The following is a 19,509-nucleotide window of genomic DNA, read 5'->3' as shown; positions in this document are numbered from 1 at the left end:
GTGTCACAGCTTCCTCCAGCAACGTTATTAAGTGCCAAAACTGCCAGTTTCTATAACTCAGTTCCCTAAGATCAGCAAGAACAGAGTTTCCTCTTGTGGGCTGAACAGTTAAATATTCTTAAAAACAGTGCAAAAAATATTCATAAAAAAGATGGAAATTCAGAGGTGGGAGAAAATGAAGAAGGCTGAGACAGTTTTGACAGCAGACAGTCATATCAAGAGAAGGAAAAAGTAACGGTAGCAAAATAGTCTTGTTATAACTATCTTGTGTCTGAAATACTCTGTCCTGTGTTTACAGCACAGGAATATGGAGTTTATTTATGTGCAGAGAATAGGGCTACATGGGATTAATGGGATATAAAAAGGGAAAAAAGCAGTATATTTCAGCAGTGACTAAGAGTGGTTAAAAAAGAGGTATCTTTTCAATATATGAGTATTTTCAAGTGTGCATATACACTAACCATGGGGAGGAATTACTTAGCATGACACACCGTGGAGCAGTAAATTCAAAGCAGCAAACTGGAGTACAGTTAAAAGTGAAATTTATGGGGGGGGGAAACCAACCAAACACCACTATTGAAAGTAAAATATGGGAAAGCTGCAGACGACAGTTTACAAGAGAGCTACAGAATCTGCATGCCTGCAACATCCCAGACACAGCACTGCCAAGTGTAGCCAGAACAGTTATTCATAGCAGCAGCAAAACCAGCTAAGTGTGTTCTGTTGTATTTTGTTGGGTTTTCCCCAAACATTTACATCTCCACAGCATCCACACAAAAAATCATGTTGAGAAAACTCCTATCATTGTAACCCTTCCAGGCCACCACACTTCCTTCTTCATTTTCTTACAACCTGCAGAAGTAAGAGAAATCTCCCCATCTTCAACATACCAAGAGAAAGTTAGCAACAAACATTACCCAGAATAAGATTTGAGGGGCATATGAGATAAAATATGCAAAAACCCACAGTGCATAGTCAAAGATGGTTCCAGATGCAGGCAAGATCAGAGGACAAAACCCTGCTATGGCACTTACCCTGCAAACAGGTTCTTTATTAAGGCGTTTCCTGGCAGCAGGAGCCTTCCAGGCTCCAAGTCTCTGCACTTACCCTCTGGTCTCTGCTTTCACAGGTGCAGAACATGGGTACTGCCCCCCAAGAGACTCTACTCCTGAGCTCATCAGAGCTGTTAGTAGGGCAAATCTGAGGGCATGCAGCAGCACTGGTGCAATGTGGACACCATGTCTCCTGCATTGCCATGCCCAGGCTTATATACCACGTGTGGATGTCAGATTCCCAGTCCCTCCACTCATATGAGTTGGATGAAATGATTTCCTTAATACTTTCAAAAAAGCCCTACAGGAACCAATGTTCATGACTCAACCAGACCAGATCACAAGTGTGAGTCATAATGTCTCCTGGAGACTTGTATTTCAAAGGCTTCCGTACGAACATTTTTAACTTGATTTGCATGAATTGATAACATGATACAGAACATTTTGGGGATGGATTATATGAAAAGTCTCTTCCAAAACATTCAGAACCACCTCACCAGGGCATAAATAAGGCCAATACCATTACTGAAAGCAACAGAAGTTCCAAGTTCAGAGAACAAGAAGCAAACAAAATTTATGAAACCAGTATGGTAACCACATAGTGAACAAGTAGTTACAATTTCATCTTCCACCACGCCTGAACAGGACTTTTAAAGAAACCAGCCAAATCATAAACCAATGAAGTGCACTAATAACTGCCATCACCTAATCAAAGCAAAACATAGGTTACCATTAACAGGGAAGAGAATCACAGAATCAATAAGGTTGGAAAAGACCTCAGAGATCATCAAGTCTAACCTGTCACTCAAGACCTCATGACTAATTAAACCATGGCTTTAAGTGCAATGTCCAACCCCATCTTGAACACTTCTAGGGATGGTGACTCCACCACCTCCCTGGGCAGCCCGTTCCAATGGCTAACAACTCTTTCTGTGAAGAACTTTCTCCTTACCTCGAGCCTAAACTTCCCCTGGCACAGCTTGAGACTGTGTCCTCTTGTTCTGGTGCTGGTTGCCTGGGAGAAGAGATCAACCCCCACCTGGGTACAACCTTCCTTCAGGCAGTTGTAGAGAGCAGTAAGGTTTTCCCTGAGCCTCCTCTTCTCCAGGCTACACAACCGCAGCTCCCTCAGCCTCTCCTCATAGGGCCTGTGCTCGAGACCACTCACCAGCCTCCTTGCCCTTCACTGGACATGTAAGTGAAAAGTTCACCCTGACTATTTTTCCCATTTCAGAGTGAGAAATTATTTGTTTACATGTGACACCATCTTAACAGTGTTTATCCAGCTAAAAACCGTAAGATAATAGTTTTAAAATATGCTGAGCATTTGATTACAGAGGGGAAAAGTCCCACCCCACTATTGCTCTCAATAATAATTTACAAGCAGCAGCACAAAACAGGAACAGCACCTCTTGCACTTTCACAGGTTCATTGTACCTATGGAGAGCACCCTAATTTACTACACTGGAAAATAAAAGGATCAAGAAATAATAACATATAAACCCCATGACCTTCATTTACTACGACTCAGTTTAAATCATGATCAAGTCAATACAGGACCTGCACCAAAGTGGCTTTTATCAGATGGAACTCAGAAATCTCCTATCAGTGGGACCAGCAGAGGGAAAGATACTGGTTTACATCAAGTCACTGCTCTTGTCAGGGTTTTTCAGGTATTTCAATGAAGGTAACAATTTCTAATTCTTTGAAGGGAGGGCCTTATTTCCTTCCTGTGTTCTTATCTTTTGCAATTATATTCTTTGATGGCTCACAATGTGCCCCCTATACTGGCATCAGAACTACAAATGATTCAAGGAGACACAAGCAAATCCAGCACTGAGAGGAAGCAGCTGCAGAATAGTCACCAAAATCATAATCACAACTCTCTTAATTATTTGCCAGTTACACTATCTGCTACCTCACACCACTTGAGGCATACCTCAAACTGACAGCATGAAGCAGCAGGTCACTATAAAGTTCCCTTTTGCTGGCCAACCTCTATTTGAACAGATTGCACTTTTCAAGCAGTGGAATTCCCAGCGGGGAGCCCCCACCACTGTGAGACACGTGACATGCACATAGCTTGTCACAGCAGCTGAAATGAAAACAAAAAAGTTGTAATTTGCTACCCACATGGAGTGTCACTGAGAGAAGACATCCAGAGCAGAGCTCTCCCCCGCTGCAAAGTTTCAAAAGAACACATTTGTTTCCATGTCATCCCCTCCTCACTACCAAGCAGCTCTATTTGAATCTATCCAATGAACTATTTGCTTCACATTTAAATCAACTTTTCCATTGCACAATAAATGATTTCACTAACCAAAAGCAACAGAGAGTCTGGGTTGATCAGAACCCACACAAACTCTGAGTAAGGGCTAAGGCTGAAACTCCAATACATTCCATGTACTCACCATAGTCTGGAAAACAAAGGAAGACAGCAAGAATTAACACCAATATTGCACTTTTGGTGCACAGTCTGTATGGTGGTAACCACCTCCCTGCAGAGCATGACCAACCCCATCCGGGACACCTGCCATGTATCAGAAAAAAAGACGTTCTCCAGTGCTGATTTATGCCACCTGCAAAGGGGTCACAGTGCATATAGTAACTGGAAGTTGCCCAGATGCAACATAGAAAGGCTCCATTTAGGCAAATAAATTCCACTTCAGAAATTTTCCTAACATATGAAACCTGAGCCTTGAAGCCTGCAGAAGATCTGCAGGCATCCAAGTACATGGGTGCTCAAATCATTCACAGGTCATGCTGTGACCCACAGAAACATCACATGCTGGCTTTCTCGGGGTTGCAGTCTTCTAAAACATCCAGCCAGGTACATTCAGCTCTGCACTCCTCAGCACAAAAAACACATTGACCTGTAGAAGGTCTAGAGGAGGGCCAGGAAGATGACCAAAGGGCTGGAGCTCCTCCTCTGTAAGGAAAGGCTGAGAGTTAGGGTTGTTCAGGCTGAAGAGGAAAAGGCTTCATGGAGATCTTCTTGTACCCAGCCTCATAGTACTTAACAGAGGCCTACAGGACAAACGGGGAGGGACGCTCTTATCAGGGAGTGTAGTGATAGGATGAGGAGTAATGATTTTTAAGCTCAAAGAGGGTAGATTTAGCTAAGACACTGAGACATTCTTCTGTGAGGGCGGCAAGGCACTGGAACAGGCTGCCCAGAGAAGTTGTGAACACTCCCTGGAAGCATCCACTGCCAGGCTGGATGGGACTTTGAGGAACCTGATATAATGGAAGGTGACCCCACCCACAGTAAGGGAGTTAGAACTAGGTCTTGGAACCTTAAGATGCCTTCTAACCAAACCATTCTGTGGTTCCAAAAGCGGGTCAGGAGGATACTCTTTTTATTATCTACACGAAGGACTATCCTGTACCTCAGGATGTCAGTAAAACCAACTTAACCAACGAACTATCCCATCTGCCTGTCTACACGGCAACTGAGGACTATAAATGAAGACTGCCTCTCACAGCATGATCTCTTCTTGGGATGTTTTCCCACGTGCAATAACTCCAGCCACAGCCCCTCTCCCAGTCCTGTCATCCTGTAGAGGCTGTGATGCTCACAGATGAAAGTGGGCATACGGAAAACACCACCCTCCAGAGTGCCTACAGGAAAAATGGGCAAGTAACAAGTCAGGGAAAGCAGTAAAAAATCACTTGCAGATATGCATCAAAGCCTATCCGAAATTTCACCCAAAAGCCGTTGTTTTCCTTTTAAGATCTAACTGGCATTTGATGCTGTCTTTGGTAACTAAGCAGTTATGTTGCAAAGGTAAATCACCTGTACTCAATTCTCTTCCTATTCAGTCTCCCGTGCTCAAAAGGGGGTATTTTGCTACCATTTTGCTTTTGAGGGTTGCTTCTATGGCAGCTCAATAGCTGAGATGTGTAGAAAAGCCACACTAAAGTGGGGAAGACTTGTCAGTTCTTTCTTCCAGCCTGTGAACACCACTCTGAGTCACAAAGCACAGCCGGGAAGCAGCATGAATGCGAATCAGAGGTTTCCCGCCAAACACGCGCCCCGCCCCTCCCCCCCCTTTAATGAATCCTCTACGCATCCTCATGGAGGGAAAATGACCTAGCACGATCCCATTCTCCTCCCTTTCTTCCTTGTTCCTACCTGGAACTAACAGCTAACATATATTTCTGCTGGAAATTATTTATCACAACTGCAAACAGATCACCCCACCCCATCCAAGCAGCACTGCTGTGCCACACATCCTGCTCCATGGCAACCTCTTCCCAACAGAAGCAGCAACTGCAGGTCCAATTTAGTAAATTTCATTCTTTGGCTACATGCTTTGTAACCAGTGAGTGGTCCCATTCAGTACACTTCATAATACTTTTCAAGATTATGTACTTACTGGTATGCTGTTACCTAACAGATAACTATCTGTAGGGGCTTAAATGCTCTAGGCAAGGGCATAAGACCTTTTTCATAACCAAAATACATACATAAGACACCTTGATAAGCAGAGTATCAAGAACAGGACACAAAACGGACACAAAATGCAACAGGTTTAAAGTCTCAAATCATTTTAATATTGCACAGCAAATTATTCTCTGCACACATACCTAGAAGGAGCAACTCAGGAGGCTCTGGAGTACCATTCATAGCTGCACCATTATTTAAGCAAATTGCATAGACACCCCTGGACTACCAAGGTGAAGAGTTAAACCAAACTTGTTTCCTCTCAGTTCTCTTTACGTTGGTGCAAGAGGCCTTATCTTGTCATCATCTTCTTACAGGGAAGACACCACATCAGTACCCCACACTCTCCTGTTGCTGCCCAAGGTCACTATTCTAAATTACGTATCTGAGGCTCAAAAACTGCCTGGCTCAAATCCTTGTGACTATGTCTCTTCAGAGAGTTGGGGGAAGCTCACAGGTCTCTCTAGAGATGGTGTTTGTTTGGATTGGTGGAGGTAGTCTTACAAAATAAAAGAATCTTCTGCATTTATCTTAGCTGGCTTTTAAATTCCATGTTTGCTCAACCCCCTCCATCCTCCCCCATCCTAGTATTATTTTGAAGCAACAATTTGGATGTCAAGGGTTCTGAACACTGACATGAGGGTAAAAGCCTTAAACTTTAAACCAGGAGTTTGAATTTGTGTCATGAGAGCATTAACTGCAACCTGGAGTAGCTCTACCTCTTCATGATTTAGGTTAAAAAAAAACCAAACAACAAAACTCCAGAGGTATAACTATTTGAGTAGGATGATAATTCCTCAATACTTTATTAAGGCCTTCAGTTTTACATCCTGCTTGCTGTTCAGTCACCCTGTCATTAGACCATGTAAAACATCAGAGAAGTGGAAAACACAAGAGCTAGAAGTGCAATGAACTCTCAGAAGAGTTCTACTATACAATACAATCAGAATAGAGTAAAACAACAGCCAGTCTATACAGGTTGTCAAAATGAGAGGAGACCACCCTTGCAGTAGAAGCATGGTTTACTGATAACACTTTATGCACAGACATCCCCAAATGGGACTGACCAAGATGTGGGTGGGAAACAAAAAAAAAAAAGTGAAGAGTTCCACAGTGCAGGAAAGTTCAGAAATGCTTAGTTAGCATACAAAAAACTTAGTTAATTCCAGAAGTTTGAGTCCAGGTGGATGTCTGACTAATATTAACCACAAACACCAACACTTTACACCATGCAAATATTTTAATTATTTAAATTGCTCTCTTCCAAGCATGAAGAGACAGAAGTACCACTCCACAGTGGCATGTCCTATGACAGTGACAAAGGATCACCTGCTTATAACTTAAATAACAAATTCCTGGTTTGTATAACTGAGGCTGAATACCCAAAGGATATTATTAACATTTCCCCTCCAGCATCCAGTCTAATAAAGAAACACAGAACAGCTTTGCTGTGGTATAAAAGTTCACAGAAAGTTTGACAATTTAATTGAAGACAATACAAAATATGTTGTCTGGGTTCAAATAATTTATGTAAAGTACATGAATGAGAAAATATTGGCGAGAAGATCTGGGAAACTGTATTATCAGATGCATGTTTGTTGTCCCTAGAGAAAACATACAGTCAAAAATACATTTCAGTTACAATAAAAGACAGCATTTTAAAAGAAACACAATTTCATCTCTACCAGCCCTTTGAGGTGAAAGATTCCTGTTAGCACAGGACAAACTGATAGAATTTTAAAACTGGAGTAATATTGAAATCTCTGAATATGCCTGTAGTGTTTGGGTTCCCTTTTATAGAGGAGAGAGAAGATAACAGAAAACAAAGAGTGCTTTGTTAGTACTGTCTTCTCACTTAAGTGTTTTTAAAAGTGCGTTCAGAGCATCACACACCTCAGAAAATCTCACCCTCCTTGTGAGGAGACAGATCAGGCACAGACCTTCCCTTCCACATATGGCAGTACTACATCCACACAAGAGTGGATCCTGCAGGCAAAGAAAACTACCCCCAGTGCACTCAGGGTGGCAGCTTAGCCCCAACAAGCACTTTCTCTCAGCCACTAGAAGAGCCACTACAACTCTCAAATCACAAGGTGTTTCTTCACATTTGTCAAATATCAAAACCCCAGCAGTCACCTTCATGATTACAGCATCAAACAACAGCCTGAAACACCCAAGATTTCTTACCATGTGTCACTTGCCCTCCACACTTTTGTGGTCAGCTAAACAGTTTAACAAGACAACACATGATTAATTTCTTTGAAGATATTTTAGTTCATTAATTCTCAGTAAAAGCATTGGTTGCAGTACAATAGTTTGACATACAGGAACAAAACATACTCAATTTACATGCACAAACTATTTATCAAGAGTACAGAGTCTTTCCTTTGCCATCGTAAAATGAACACTGCTAAGCCAATGCAGCCTTCTGGTTGTTCTTACGAGGTCTGAAAAAGTGATGAAAACAAGTGTTGCAGCTGGTACTAAGGCAAAGAACAGACGCCTGGCCACTGCTGGAAGAATCCCACATAGATGCCAATAGTGTAATGGGAAACAGTGTTGGCATTACTGTAAAACAGCTACAAAAGCAGCTGTGCAAAAGTGCTTTGACATGTGCTTCAGTATCAAGAAAAGAACATGTGGGAAACGCAGCTCTAGACAAACATATCAGAAACAAAGTTAAATGCAGAGGAAGAGAAGTTAGCGTTTAGGGCAAGAATAATTTGTGGATAAAAGAATAAATTTTATTTTGACCACTGAAGTACTGTAAACCAGCAGCTGTCTGTTGGGGAAAGAGTGCAAAAATCTCTAGCATGATTGAGTTTTGTGGTTGCGGTTTGGGTTGGGTGTTTTTTTGTGGTTAGAGTGGGTTCTTTTTATTAGTTTGTTGGTGTTAGTTTTTTGGGGGGATTTTTGTTCGGTGTTTTGGGCTTTTTTTGTGTGTGTTTGTGTTCTTATAATAAAAGCTTCTGACTTCAAAAACGCAAGCCCAAACTTCTTTGCATTTGAGCTCTGTGCCTGCCTGATACTTCCTTCCATTTTACAGTTCAGTCCAGATTCTCATGGTTTAGTGTACCAAGTACAGCTCATGCTATTCAGACTATTCACTGCAAGTTTTCAAAGGATAGACACAGCACTGTCACCTTCATCAACAGCGGATGGCAAAGTGACAGTACTGCTGTTAAAGGACTTGTAGAAATAGTAACAGAAAAGTCAGATTTATGACCAAGAGATAATCAACAAGCTCCATAAAACACATATTACAATGAGACTTTTCCTATAGCAAACAAAAGACATCAGGGGACAATTTTTTATTCCTTTTAAAAAAACATTTCATTCTAGGCTACAGAAGTGCCAGCAGTTCCAGAAGTAAAACTTTCAAACTGTCCAGGCTGTGTCTCTCTTCAAGTGTCTCTTTTTTCACAAATGGTATTCAACAAGGTAAGAAACTCTCTCCTCTAAGCAAGTTAGCAGTTTAGCATCATGTTATTTGGCAAGTCAGATCCTGAAATATAACTAATATTTGATAGTTGTAATCCATTTATTCATTACAATACAAAAAGAAGTACAGTTACATGTGGCTGTCAGATCTATAATACACCAAGTAAGACTGCAAAAGTAAAAGGCAAAAAAGAAAAAAAGGAAAAAGGCCTCAAGTCTGCTTTTTTCTTTCTGGTTGGTTTTCATCCCTGCTTCTCCCCCCCAAAGTGCCTTACAGGAGAAAACCCAAAAAAGTAGCAAAGGATTAATCTTAAAGTTATATTCTGCACATCAGGTCCTCTAATCCAGACTGCTGGGTACACTTTGTTTCACCTGAACCACCCATTATAAGTTTGCAATGCCACCATTCAGTCATGCTCCCAAAGTGTTCTGTGGCCCTGTCCACCCAATCAACTATTCACACCTCCTTTTAAGCAGAGCAGAAAAACACAAAAAGTGTTGTTTGTGGGTTTGATGAAACAGGTGGTCTGAATTCTTTATCATCACACTCAAGACTCAGGAAGACAAATTTAAGGATATCTCAGCTCAATTCTCAAAACATTGTTTAGAAATTAAAAAGGGGGGTAAAAAGGCATAAATATGGAAATACAAGTGGTGTTAAAACACCACTAAAAGTCTGACTTGGTGAAGAGCCTACATTGGAAACACTTACCTTGTCAAAGCATTAAAATGATACTCTCAGAAGACAATTCAGAGACAGCACTGTGAAAGAATGTGAACTAGACTGACATAGATCAGTGAAATATCTAAAAGGCAGTGCAAAATGGTGGCTGGTGATGGGGCACCCAGTCATCTTGCAAGGTAAGGGACTTAAAATTAATCAATTAACCAAATTAATAATCTGCATTGAAGGACCTGATGAACAGCAGTGATTTTTTTGTCATGCAATTACAACTATTAAGCAACCAATAAGGCAACTCATGAGTGATACTGCCATCCATGGTGGATTGTTGAAGTAATAACCCATTAAAGAATACGGTCAGAGGGTAAAGTGGTAAACATCAGTTGCCATAAGTGAGAGACTTTGAAAATGTACAACTAAATAAAAAGTTAGATGATACCTTATAAAAAGAAGTACCAAACACAGCAAAGCCACAATAAATTAGTGTTTCCATAAAACGACATGCTGAAGGTTTTGTTCCCAAGTCTATACATTTTTTCTTTTACTGTCTGATAATTCCTAGATATTGACAGAGGAGTTGAATAATTGAGGTACAGTAGTTTACATTTGTATACGTCTTGTAAAAAGGTTAATTTTTTTCTTCCAGTTTTTCTTCCTCATCGCCAAAGAACAACAAAGGAAACATTCCTAAAATGCAGCCAATGGTCACTCCAATAGCTTTACCCTAGAGAAAGGGGGGAAAAAATTGAGTTTCTCACTGATCTATTACTCATTTGCAGTGCAGTACCAACACCACCAGGAAAATAAACTACTTGTTCTAGTTTGCAGCTGGAAGCCACATTTTTCTTAGCATGCAGACTAGAAATGCAATCTATGAGAGAGAGATACCACAGGGTTAGAACCAGTGTGCACTGTGACAGGACAATTCAGAATAAAGAGGAAGGGAATGACCTATGAAGAGCTGCACAGGTGGTAAGGAAGGAGATGAATTCCAAGAATTAATAGGATGGCCAGGAAGACAGGGAAGAAAAAACACCCCACATGCACATTTTAGCTGCAGCTCTTAATGTATCTGCTTGTATTTAGCAATGCAAATTATTAAACTCAGGGACAAGGAATTCCTTGCCAGTGTGATGGCTTGCAATGGTAGAAAGTGAAGGGAAAAAAAAACACATTGAAAAATATTTACATCTAGCTCAATTGTCAGAAGTCAAGAGAGGCAACATCCAACCCCCATCACCAGCAATTGTGGGGATTATTAAGAAACTTAAAGGTAGCAAGTGAAAAAGAAAAGGTACTTGCATACAAAGATGCTCAGAAGCCTTTAAACAAAAATGCTATGAGTGAATTGCAGTGCAATGACAGGCTTTTGCCACAGACTCAGCTTCCACCTAGAAGACTCTTACATTTGACATACTAGAGAGCAGCTCACTGACATGCCAGTTCTTCCCTGTTCAATGCTTTGATCTATCACTGCTCAAACCAGACTTTTCCCCCCGCAACTTCTCCTAAGCAACTGTTACTTCTCTTCTCTTAAACCAGCAAAGGTTTTTTCCCCATATGAGTTTGTTGTAGCAAAGTGAAAGAAATACCTGTGTTTTAACCCAATTCCTTATAATCTGTTTATTTAATGAAAGTAAACTAACACTCTCACTGCTGAAGTAGGACTGCTTCAAACATTTCAATATTAATTAAACAATCTGCAAGATGAGTATCTGTAAAACATAACTGTAAAGCTAGGCAGTGAAAATGCTAGAAGTTTGCTCAGGGGAAAGCATTCCATATCCAAGTTAACTACAGAAATCAATACACACTAGCCACACTAGCACAGGTATATGAATAGCAAGCACTTGACAAAGAATGTGCACCAGTAAAGTACTAAGGGGTCATAACTTCCAAATAAACTATCTTATCACAGTAGCCAGGGCTCAACCTAGGTATCTGCAGAGCATACATGATGTCATTGCAAAGATTATCCATGTTACTAGTCACCTATGATTTTTTGCAAAGAAACCCCCCCAGCTCAAAACAATCCAGTCTCATGGTGCTCCCTGATGTAGGCTCACAACTGAACCTTCCAGAACACATGCAGAATGTTGGTGATTGTTAAGTATTTCATTATAATAGTGACAAAAGGGATTTATCACAGAAATTTACATTGAAAAGAAAACAAACACTCCATCAAAATAGTGCCTACCTACAGGATACTCACCAAGTGTGCACTGAGGCGTGTTTGCCACATATCAGCCTGTTTGGGTGTCAGATCAGGAATTGACAGACCAAGCCGTGAAGCTAAAGCTTCTACATAACCTGCAAGACTGGAGGAACAAGAAACAACAGCAAAGGACTATTTTGCCTTGTAGTGAGGATTTTGGAATATTTGAAGCACTGAACTTGAAACAAATGGCTTTTCCTTCAGCATACTGATACAGCCATTGACAGGAAAATTGCATTCAGACTTCTGATGGTCACATTCTACAGTGTAAGCTAAAGTTCTCACTGATTTTATACACCCTATTTCCAGAAAATGCTTTATGCAGTAAGACACAACTGGTGTGAATTTTGCTGTAGTTCTGCACAGCTTATAAGCAACCTTTACTGGAGGAAAGGTTACACATACACACATTAGTAACAAGCCTTGGTATTGGCTAAAAAGACAATTAGAGGGAAAGGGGTGGTGGGGGGAAGAGTCCTAACAGACAGCTTTACTTGAAGCAGTGACTCAGCAATTTATCTTAAAAATAAAAATATCTGCATCTGTTTCTGTCAGAAATATGTATGCCTAGGTCTGAGGACATTTCAGATATATAATTCTTTTATCTGGGATGGAAATATGTTCAGATCTAGACATAACAATAGGGAGGTATATCCAGTATTTTTTACCACAGGAATGCATTACATCACACACACACACACACAAGAAATAAATGGGTTTTTCCCATTTTGTATTTTAACTACTTTTTGAAGAAAGAGTTCTAATACTTCCTTAAACATTACCTACAGACTACATGAAATCAGGTTAAACACCAATCCTGATTTTATCACTCAAAATATGTAATACTGTTAGTAAGAGTTACTCTGTTTCAGAACAATGGCACTGCAGTTTTAAGATCAACAAAAGCCACCCAATACCTCAATTTAGCAGAGAGACAATGCATTTCTAGCCATGTAGTTTACTTAAAATTCAAGTGACAGGGAGGAAAAGGGCAATTTCAGCAGTTTAAATGTTTTAGAAAGGGAAAAAAAAACACCACAAAAATTCTTAATACAAGCTCAGACATACCCCAGTCCAGCTAAATCTGACACAAGGTTTCCCAAAGCTGCAGCTGGAGGGAGGAAGAGGGAAGAGAAGGGAAGAAAGCAGAAAAGTATTATTTTAATTACAAACAAAAGACATCAGCTCATCTCCCTGCCCCAGTGACCTCTCATTCATCAAAAAAAAAAACCAAACCTAGAACTAAGTCTCTTTAATTTTAGAGTTTGTCTCCTGAATTTATGACAACAGTAACAACAGTGGACTAACAATAATAGGAAGTGCAACTATTTATCTCAACTTAAACGAAGAAAACTTGACAAATACAAAAAGACAACAATGACACCTGGAAATAAACCTTACAGCTTTTCAGAGGAGAGCTAAAAACAGCCCTGTGTGGTTTCTGGACACCAAGCAAGGCCATCCAGTGCCTGAAGAGGTACAGGAGCACTGGGAATAGATGGAACTAAGTCACATATATGGGTTTGATAAACATTTCAACATATCCATGAACTGTGGCAGTTTAGGGATAAATACACTATGCACGACTGAATAAAGTTACACACAAAATACATGGTTTCTCAGCACATCATAGAGGGGCAAGCTTCCTTGTGATTGTCTTGCATTGCAACAGGAGGCTGCAAATGGCTACATTATTAACTTGTTCTGCTATATACATTTTCATTTAAGCTGTCTGCATGCTTTTGAGCAATGCTGCACCCGCACTTGGTGGATCCCCTAAGCACTTTTTTCCCCCACTGCAGAGGTACCAAAGCTGTTGAGCACAGCTTATCAGCTTCAGCACAGTGCAGGAGTAGGGTGGCTGCTTGGCCTTCCCATGGTATCACATGGAGGCAGAGAGGCCACCAAGAACACCAGCCAACACAGTGAACGGACACCAACTTCGATCTTCACTTAGCACTGCAAGCAAACAGCAGCTGACAAATACAGACAGACATAAATACCATATCCAAGAGAATTTACAGCAGTTCCAAAAGGAAAGCAGATTTGCATTTCTGTAAGTAACCCAGGATGTAAGCTTTTAGATTAAAGACAATAATCTTTTCAAAAGCTATCTGAACTCAAATTCCACTTCTGCTAGCTGAATATATCCTTGCTTCATCCACAAGTTATTTCTGCATCAGGAAAGGCAGCTGCAAGACCAAGGAAGAGCCATTTGCAGCCCTGTGGACCACTTTCAGCCTAAAATATAGGAATGTACCGTGTAATTCTATACCTAGCGCACTTTGGTTACTTGCCTGCCATAGTTGAAATTCCTAGGACAACTCCAATTGACAACTCTATTTGGGTTCCCTGAAAAACAAGAGTTTTCTTATTACTCGAGGGATCTGAAGTTAAAACAGATTATAGTGATCCAACTGGCAATAACAGTAAGCTAAACTTTTAAGACTGAAAGGATTTATGGTCATTACTCCTACCAGATCTGCACAGCTCCTACCCTCTTAGCATACATATTGCCCCCTAAGACAAAAGGCTACTTCTGATACCCTTTCAATATTTTAATATTGTTTCATAATGGCCACCTAATGGACAAAACTGTAACCCCTCTCTCTGGGTATCATTTTCCCCATTGTAATTCTCAGCTGAATGCAGCTTCCTACAAATACTGAGAAAACAAACAAAACACAGTACAGTAGCTCCTTACTTTTTCAGTTGAAGATACAAAGTCACAGTGAACTCCACAATGGAACAGCAGTATATGGTCCAAAGATGAAAGACAACATGCATGAGTTAAAACAAGGTATGTTCCAGTTGGATATAGGAAAATATTTTCCACTGTGAGGACAGTCAACAATTGCAAAAGGTTGTCCAGACAAGCTGTGCAGACTCTGCCCTTGGATCTTCAAGACCCAGAGGATAAAACCACAAACAACTTTGTCTAACCTTACAGCTGACTCTGCACTGAGCAGGAGATTAGACTGGAGACCATGCCAAGGTACCAAGGAGAAACATGGCTGAAGACCTAGTGAGTCCTGTGGTCCTTTCCCAAATGAATTATCCCCTGATTAACATCACACTGTCAATGATAATTCCACACACAGAATGGTTTCTTTGCCTTTGATCCACCTTCCTATTCCACTAGGCCATTTCATCTTCCAAATGAACAGGAACATACATCAAGAGGGTTACTCAGAAATGTCACCTACTTCAGTAGAAATCAGCATCAGCACTAGCATTGCTTGCAACATTCAGAACAAAGAAAACATCAGCAAAACCCCCTGAAGATCAAATCATCATCGCACTATAATCACATTACCATCAACCAGTACAAAAATACCTGTACTGACTACATGATGATGAGTGTCTTGCAGTACAAATTAGGAGAGGGGGGAAAAGAAAAACAAAACAACAACCCAACCACACAACAAGCCTCTCCTCAATTCAGTAAAATTAGTTACAATACTGCCCTTTGGAAGGAACAACTCTCCTTTGCATCCTGCAGCAGCTAAATAGAGCATGGATATGTTCTTAATAAAAAAAACAAATAAAAAAATAAATTAGTGAGTTGATGCAGAGGGACCAGAGGCTTCCTGGAGCTCTCATTTATTCATATAGTGCTTGGATAGTATGACTCTTACTGACTTGATGAAGGAATTAAGTAATGCACTTACCGCAGCAATCATAATTGCGTTATCCAAAAATCCAAACCCTACAAAAGGTAAGGCATTGTGGAAGAACACTAAAAGAAATAAGTTAGAAAGAGAAAACAAAATACTTGTAAGAGTTCACTAGTTTGCATGAACTATTGAAATGTCAGCTCTACTGCCTTTGAGAGAAATCAAGACAACATACACAAATCTTTCCTACTGCTTCTATTAGTGACCTTTATTTCTGGCAGGTTTGACAAACCCTTTGCTACGCAAGAGTTACTAATGGCTCGCGAAGAGCCAGCTGAAACAACCTACTGTGCAAATACTTCCACAGTTTTGGATAGAAGCCACTTATGTCTGCAAGTATATAAGAGAAATATTTCACACTACACAAACTGGTACAATTTCCAGGCCCTTCAACTGATACTGCAGTATCGCTGAAGGTTGCCTGTCTCACCAGACTCCCCACATTCTGCTCTCACTCAAAATGAAGACCCTTCCTCTGCAAGTCCCTCTCTTGTCCTTTGCAAGAGCTACATCATCTTCACACACACCTAAAAATTCATATTTTAAGAGCATTGCTTGGAGCTAGACAATTCTTATCCAAACTCCTTCAGTTCAATCTGCAAAGGCTAAGATGATTTTCACAAGTGTGATACAGTATTAATTACCTCACTATTCCAATCCAAACCTGGGTACCTCAATTTCATCCGGGCACTACACGGAGAAAAAGTTAGGCTTGAAGCTCCTCAATGCATTAAGAGCTCAAGTTCCACCTTTTGTTTCATGCTTTTTTCCCTTTTCACTCATGAGATTTCAAGTAAACTCTATTTGAAAATATTTTCCATTACAGGAGAGCTTGGAACATGCTGGTCGGAGTAATTTCTCACAAGCAGCACAGTGCTACTGTGTCATTTCTTTCTGTATTGCTCCATTATCTCTCTCAAGTTCTGGCTTGTAAGTTTCTAATGAAGATGGGATTAAATTTGCACAGCATTTCCTCCAGCTGAGTTCCAAGGTGTTAGCTTCATAAGACTAAATACAGCACCGGAGACTAAAAGTACAGCTTAAAAAGTTACAACTTCTCACATTTTTAGCATGTAAAACACAACAGCTCTTTAGGTTTTTTTCAGATAGAATGAATAATTTCTATACTTTATCAACTTAGGCAAACATATGAGGAAGAAAGAAATGGGAGTGCAAGAAGCTCACAGTCACATGAAAAGAAACAGGTATGAGTGCCTTCGGAGTTTACCTCTTACTGGCACCATGAATCCATGATCATAGGAAGAAAAAAAACAACATACACACACAAAAAATCCCCACCCAAAGTCACACTCAGGAGATATGTCATGCTCAGGCACTAGGGTATTTTTAGACTTCTGTAACTACTTTGTGAGAAGACATATACCTTCTCAAATGCACAAGTAAGACAGAATGCATGGCATTTGCCAATTTTTTCTTGTTCTTTTAAAACTACCACAGGACAACCCCCTAAAAACATGAATGACAAAAACCCCACAGAGAAACCTAGTACTTTCAAAATGTGCACACTAAACTCTGGAGCTACAAAGGGAGCTCAAGTTCTTACCAAAGTTACCAGAATTTTGAGCCCCAGGCATCAAAGAACCAAACAAACCAACCAAGCAACAAATCCCCCAAACAAAAGCACCAAAAAGGGCCAAAGAGAAGTAAGTATAGATAACCTAGAATACAAAATTGTTCAACTAAATGTTTGCTTGTTGACCAAATTTAAAAGGACAAAAATACACTGATTTGAAAACCAAATCAGAATTTGAATGACAGTGGTATTACAAAGAATACCAAATCTATTTCCAATCTTATCCCACTTCTCAGTCCATTTAAATTACATGTGACAAGAAGCAAGTCAATAGTTTGAAGCTTCAACACAAAAGCCCCCACAAAGCACTGCAGCATCTACACCACTCATCTTACAATGTGCATGGCTGGCTTTGGACAGCACAATCTCATTTGGGCTTTCTGTCCTACTTTCACTAAATGGTGCACATTCTCCAGCTGAGGTGTTACGAAACAAAGGCAGCAGCATGCCTGCTGGTGCTTGCTTTGGTTTTCTGTTAACTCCATACAACAGCAATGAGGACAGACCGGCATTTGAAGGAGAAAGATGAAGCAATTAGAAGACAGACTGCACAAGTACTTAACCACATTCAACAAATATTCTTCTTTTACCATGTCTCAGTTGTCCTGGAGATGGTGGTGCAACCTCCAACTTCTCTAGAGAAGTCAAAATGAAATGAGAAAGTTAGCTAGTTTATTGCAAAATTCAGTGTATTATAAAGTGCTTACCAAGTCATTAGCAGGCAAAAAAAAAAAGCAGTTATGTTATTTAACAGTTTTAAAGAAAATGATTCACATCTACATTTGTATTATTTTTACAAAAGAGCAAATTAAAAGCCACAGTCTTAGAATATTACAAGACTAAACTAGTACAGTGATTATGCAAAGTCACAGCATACATTAGAAGCAGCCCAATAGCCATTTTATTACTGAAAATCAGAACAATAAGAAAACAAAACACTAAAATTAGACAAACCAGGACATCCAGAGCCGACTGTATTTCATTATTTGTTTTTAGAAGTCATCTAAGCATGCATCAGACAACCTTCTTCCCTCGAGGCAGTCCAAAAAAAAGGCAAAATAAAATTCCTACCATTTCTGTTCTGACAGGAGGCATCTTTTAATTACTAGTATGAGAGTGAAAGAAAAATGCTATGATGACATTTGGGACCCAAAATCCAAACAAAACCCCAGACAGTTAGACCACAGCAGCAGTAATTAGCCAACCAGAACACTGACTTCCATAATAATTTCATTAAATTAAGACCTTAAAATAGAACAACTTTCAAATCTTGGCAGTTACCAAAAACCTTGCTTCTTCCCTCCATCCAATAAACAAACTACCTAAGCTCTACAAACACTAGTTGTACTTAGGCAAGTGGAAAAAATATGGCCCAAATACTTTTTTATTCTCCCATCCCCTAGAAAATGCCACAGAATCCACAGATTCAAACATGAGGCTGGAAGAGGAGCAAAAGAATATCCCATGGTAAATTAAGAGGAGCCCTTCAAGACCCATTCTTCCAAAGCCATAGGTATCAGTGGTGCCCAACAGCCAGAGAGCATGAGAATAAATTTCAGTTTACATTCAAGGAAGAGACAAAGCATGGAAGCCTTTTTCCCCACATAAACCACTCCTGCACTTGCCTGGTGATGGTATCAAACTGGATCAGGTCAACCCTGCTCATGCTCCGGAGAGGGAAGCTCCAACTCTTGACTTACTGTCTGCCTGAGACAAGACACACATCTTTAGCCTGGAGAGGGCATTTAGTCCCACTCCTGCACAAAGCAGGGCCAAATCTGACCAGGTTGCTCTCAGACAGTACCTGCAGGACCAGGCTCAAAGAAAAAGCTCTCCCCCATGGAGCAACAAAACCAGCATTCACTGGAGGCTGAAGTACACTCACCTACTACAATGTAAAGAGCATTGCCTGCTGCAGGGAAGAGGGCTGGAGCAGCTCAGCTCTACTTGCAGAAGCCAAGGCTTACTTTAATTTTTTTCCCCATGATGTCCCAGTTTTAAAGTAGAAAGAATTAAATAACCACTGTGGCTTGAAAGCCAATAACCTTTTTTTACAGAATCATTTCCAATATCACCTCTTTAAAGCATGACATACTTTAAAACTCTGAAAAATGTAAAGGCATCTGGAGAACTCATCTCACAGAGAGCAAAAAATTGCTCCTTAAAGCAATTTTAAAAACTCTAAGTAGCAAAATACATTTCAGAATAGGGCATTTATGCATAGCAAGCTGTTTTGACTGTTTGAATTTTCCAGGCTCAGAAAAATAGACAAAGCAACAACAAAAACCACCACACACCAAAAACAAACAGAAAACCCAACAAATAAACATGAAAAATATCTTCAGAGCACAACAAAGAAACAAAAATCCAGACAGCAAAACCCCCTTTCAGGAACCTAATT

At 40.2% G+C, this 19,509-nt stretch overlaps 1 protein-coding gene across 3 annotated transcripts in view; it reads right to left on the bottom strand.

Annotated features, from left to right (window-relative positions):
- Positions 1-6,720: 6,720 nt before the first annotated feature.
- Positions 6,721-19,509, bottom strand: part of TMEM65 (transmembrane protein 65) — a 32,547-nt gene continuing 19,758 nt past the window's right edge. For all 3 annotated transcript variants that reach the window (XM_068155585.1, XM_068155583.1, XM_068155584.1), the window contains 6 exons: positions 17,699-17,743; positions 15,509-15,576; positions 14,135-14,189; positions 12,906-12,948; positions 11,835-11,940; positions 6,721-10,346 (listed from right to left, as the gene is read on the bottom strand). In XM_068155585.1, the coding sequence (XP_068011686.1) occupies positions 10,251-10,346; positions 11,835-11,940; positions 12,906-12,948; positions 14,135-14,189; positions 15,509-15,576; positions 17,699-17,743 (413 nt within the window). In that variant the 3' untranslated portion in view covers positions 6,721-10,250. The remainder of the gene's footprint in view (positions 10,347-11,834; positions 11,941-12,905; positions 12,949-14,134; positions 14,190-15,508; positions 15,577-17,698; positions 17,744-19,509) is intronic.

The sequence above is a fragment of the Melanerpes formicivorus genome, unplaced genomic scaffold (genome assembly GCF_026170545.1).
Source record: "Melanerpes formicivorus ecotype bairdi unplaced genomic scaffold, bMelFor1.0.p_v2 SCAF_32, whole genome shotgun sequence".
NCBI classification, from domain to species: Eukaryota; Metazoa; Chordata; class Aves; order Piciformes; family Picidae; genus Melanerpes; species Melanerpes formicivorus.
Note: the sequence above shows the minus strand (reverse complement) of the source record. Positions and strands in the feature narration are given on the sequence as shown.